A 4,307-nucleotide genomic window follows, 5' to 3' on the forward strand; every position below is an offset into this window, starting at 1 on the left:
CAGGAATGCGGGGGCCGCAAGGGAATCTGGGAGGAACCCAAGGAAGGGATGGCTGCCGGGCTCTGAACTTGGGCCAGTCTCAGAAGGAGCCTGCACCTCCAGGGTTCTGAGGATGTGATGGTGGCCAGGCTGCTCCTCGAGGCCGGTCTGATGGTGGCCAGGCTGCCCAGGGGGCCCACAGACTGGGCTAGCAGCCTCAGCAGGAGATGAGGAGGGAGTTGCTGAGTGCTGGAGCTGCAGAGGCTGGTGCCAAGGGCTCTCTACGCAGGAGCTCACAGCCAGCCAGAGCTCGGTGCAGGGCATCCAGCATGGCTGAGGGGCCAGACGTCCCCTCTGAAAAGGAAGAGTGGGCAACAGAGCGGGTCAGTCTGCTCATTCTGGCCCACAGAGCTGCTCGCCTGCCTCCCTGGGCCCTCCCAGCCCTGTTCAGCTGTCCCCCCCTCTTGCTTCTCTCCCACTGAGGACCCTGGGGAAGGGACCTTCTAATGCACAGTTTATGACCTCCTCCTTGGTGCGAGGGACCATTCGGGGCACTGGACATACCTGAGCCCTGCCCAGCGGTGCCCAGTGAGGCCAGCGAGCAAATGCTCATCAGCCATCTGTCTCCGCACCAGCCTGTGAGGCCCTGTCAGGCAGGAGCCGGCCTTGCTCCTCCTGATTTCATTGGGCACAAGCTGGCACTGATGAAATTCTGCTGCCCTGAACTTTGTCTAAACAACGGGGCCACGTGGCCTAGTACTTAAGGGAGAGACCTGAGGTTTTGGCACGGCTGGCCCTTGGCCTCTCTGCGCCTCCATCTTCCCATCTGTGGAATGGGTATGATAACAGCCCTTCCTCCGCAGTAAGCCCAGGACTGTGGGTGAGTCTAAACTGCCCACAGGGAACTGCCTGGCTACCTTGAGTTCTGGCCATACTGGCTTCTGTTTGGCCTTTTCCCTGGGGTGTGTGCTTCCTGCTCTTGTCAAATAGCACCTTCAGCTTCCCGAAGCCTGTTCCTGAATGTACCCTTTGCAGGTGGGCAGGGCAGGAATGAGGTGGCATTTTGCAGCCCAGACACTTAGGACAGAGGTGCTAGGTCATGATGCCCTCCAGCTGCAGCCAGGCTCTGGAAGATGGGGTCGGGGGCTCACCTACCATGTGCAGGGTCCCTGCAAGCGTCCAGTGTGCTCAGCAAAATCTTCCCCAGGGCTCTTTTCGATATGTTCTTAAAAAGAAATGGAGGGCGGGTGGCACTTGGTGGCCCTTTCGAGCTTCTGTGTGGCTCCCTGTGGCAGATAGAGTCCTCCTGCCCATGGTCCCTCCCTGGCCCCCACCCCTAGGGTGGCCACACTCCCCAGACTCTAGGTGAGCGATGGAGCAGCATGCAGGACCCATTTCTTCAGAGATCACATGCTTACAGATTACTGTCCTTGTGCCCAAGTAGGCACTTGGGAAACGACTGTGAACAGAGAACCTCTTGAAGCATCAGCTCCTTTAATCCTTGAAAGAGCTTATTTTATTCTCATTTTAAGCAGTGAAAAAAGCAATTCTGGGGACTTCCCTGGTGGCGCAGTGGCTAAGAATCTGCCTGCCAACGCAGGGGACACAGGTTCGAGCTCTGGTCTGCGAAGATCCCATATGCCGCGGAGCAACTAAACCCGTGTGCCACAACTACTGAGCCTGCGCTTAGAGCCTGCGAGCCACAACTACTGAGCCTGCATGCCTAGAGCCCATGCTCCACAACTAAAGAAGCCACCGCAATGAGAAGCCCGTGCACCACAACAAAGAGTAGCCCCTGCTCACCGCAACTAGAGAAAGCCCGCACACAGCAATGAAGACCCAACACCGCCAAAAATAAATTAATTAATTTTTTAAAAATTAAAAAAAAAGCAATGCTGAGAAAATGAGAAATCTGCCCAAAGCCACCCAGCTGGGAGATGGAAGAACCAGCATTTGCCCGCAGGCTCCGTGGCCCAGAGCTGTGCTGGGAACCACTACCCTCAGAGCCCACAGGTACGGGGCTGCCACTTGCCACTCTCCCAAGTTGTGTCATATCAGGCTGGGCCTCGAGCCCCTGCTCAACTAGAGAAAGCCCGCACACAGCAATGAAGACCCAACACCGCCAAAAATAAATTAATTAATTTTTTAAAAATTAAAAAAAAAGCAATGCTGAGAAAATGAGAAATCTGCCCAAAGCCACCCAGCTGGGAGATGGAAGAACCAGCATTTGCCCGCAGGCTCCGTGGCCCAGAGCTGTGCTGGGAACCACTACCCTCAGAGCCCACAGGTACGGGGCTGCCACTTGCCACTCTCCCAAGTTGTGTCATATCAGGCTGGGCCTCGGTAGCCCTACATCCTGGGCAGCCTGAAGCGCAGGCAGAGCCCACTTCAAGCCCTGAAGACCTGTGTTCACATCCTACTTCCAGCTCATAGTGGCTGTGCAATCCTGGCTAAGTTAGTGTCTCTTAAGGAAAATTTTTAAATGGTTTGCTGATGCTATTTAGAAATGTTGATCTCTGTCTTACGGTTTTTTTTAAAATTGGACACCTTGCCAAAGAATAACAATAATTTGCCTTTAGATTCTCTTCGGTATTCTACGTGGATAAATGTGATACATAATTACTAATCACTTTGTTTCTTCCTTTCTAGTCCTTACATCCTTTCTTTTTCTATTTATTTATTTATTTATTTATTTATGCGTCGGGTCTTCATTGCTTTGTGCGGGCTTTCTCTAGTTGTGGTGAGCGGGGGCTGCTCTTCGTTGTGGTGCGCGGGCTCTAGGTGCGTGGGCTTCAGTAATTGCAGCATGTGGGCTTAGTAGTTGTGGCTTACAGGCTCAGTAGTTGTGGCGCATGGGCTTAGTTGCTCCGCGGCATGTGGGATGTTCCCAGACCAGGCCTCGAACCCGTGGCCCCTGCATTGGCAGGCGGATTCTTAACGCCTGTGCCCCCAGGGAAGCCCACATCCTTTCTTTTTCTTGTGCTACTGCATTGGATAGAACCTCTACGTGGCACAAGCAGTGATGACAGGCATGCTTGTCTTGATTCTGATTTTTAGAAGGATTCCTTCTAACATTTCACTAATAACTGTGAGGTTTGTGAGAGGTAGTTGGCTGAGACTCCTAATCTGATTAAGGACGATCCCTCCTGTTCTTAACTTGCCAAGAGGTTTTATAATAAGAGGAGCTGTTACTGACTGTTCATCTATTGAGATGAACACGTGGTTTTTCTCCTTTTAATCTGCAGTGTGGTGTACTGTGTTAATAGATGTTTGATCTTGAATCATCTTTGAATTCCTGGGATAAATCCAATTTAGTCATACTGCATTTCTTTAAACACTGCCAGATTTGGTTTACTAATACGCTATTTAATATTTTTGCATCCATATTTAAATATGACATTAGCTTATCATTTTCCTTTCTTATTATATTTATTGTCCCCTGGTTTTGAGATCAAAGTTATATTAGCTTCATAAAATGAATTAGAGAGCCTCCCCTCTTTTGGATTAGCTTCCCTGAGTTCTTTCTACATCTGGAAGTAGAGATGAGCCCTGCCCACGTGGGGAAAGCTCAGAGCCAGTCCCCGACCCAGGCCGGGCTCCCCAGCCCCGCACCCCAAGCTCCTCCCCCGCCCCGGCTGTGCCAGCTCCCGTGAGCCTACCAGGTCCCGGAGCCTCCGCAGGAGCCGCAGCACGTCCTCCAGCTTCTCCCCCAGCAGGCACAGCCGCACCCTCTCTGTCTCCACCATCTGCAGCTCCAGCCTCAGGTGCTCGTTCTCATCCGCCTTCTGCTGCAGCTCTGCCCGTGGGGACCAACCGGCTCAGCGCCCGCCCTGCTACCCTCTGCCCCGTACTCACAGCACCGTCCCCAGGTGGGGCCCATGGCCCGCCTTGACCCCTTCACAGAGGTCATCTCATCTGGACCCCCAAGCCTGCCAGGTGGCCAGGCACATAGAAGCCCCACTGTCTCCCCAGGGATGGCACCGAGGCCCAGAGAAGCTGAATGCCGGGCCTGAGGCCACACAGTGAGTCAGGCTGATGTAAGAATACACATCCTTCCTTTTCTGGTGGAAGGACTCCATCCTCCCTTCTCTTCTCTATCCCTCTGCTTTTACTTTTTAAAGTTTTTTGGCTGCAAGCAACAAACCGATCTGGCTAGTTTGAACAGAAAGGGAATTCACTGGCAGGCTAGTGCCTTGTTCCCAGAATGGACTGGAAGCTGGAGAACCTCAGGATGAGGCAGCAGAAACATCTCGAGCCTCTTGTCCGGGTGCTGCAGCTGAGAACACTCTCCAGCCATTCTGCCCGCGGCCCCCCCCCCCCCCCCCCCC

At 53.3% G+C, this 4,307-nt stretch overlaps 1 protein-coding gene across 1 annotated transcript in view; it reads right to left on the reverse strand.

The window, feature by feature from the left end:
• Positions 1-158: 158 nt before the first annotated feature.
• The window catches only part of EFCC1 (EF-hand and coiled-coil domain containing 1), a 35,798-nt gene continuing 31,649 nt past the window's right edge, over positions 159-4,307 (reverse strand). Inside the window, 3 exon segments of the mRNA XM_007465300.1 lie at positions 159-333; positions 1,135-1,204; positions 3,639-3,775. Of these exon segments, the coding sequence (XP_007465362.1) occupies positions 197-333; positions 1,135-1,204; positions 3,639-3,775 (344 nt within the window). The 3' untranslated portion in view covers positions 159-196.

Source organism: Lipotes vexillifer, unplaced genomic scaffold (assembly GCF_000442215.2).
Source record: "Lipotes vexillifer unplaced genomic scaffold, Lipotes_vexillifer_v1.1 scaffold1115, whole genome shotgun sequence".
Lineage (NCBI taxonomy): Eukaryota > Metazoa > Chordata > Mammalia > Artiodactyla > Lipotidae > Lipotes > Lipotes vexillifer.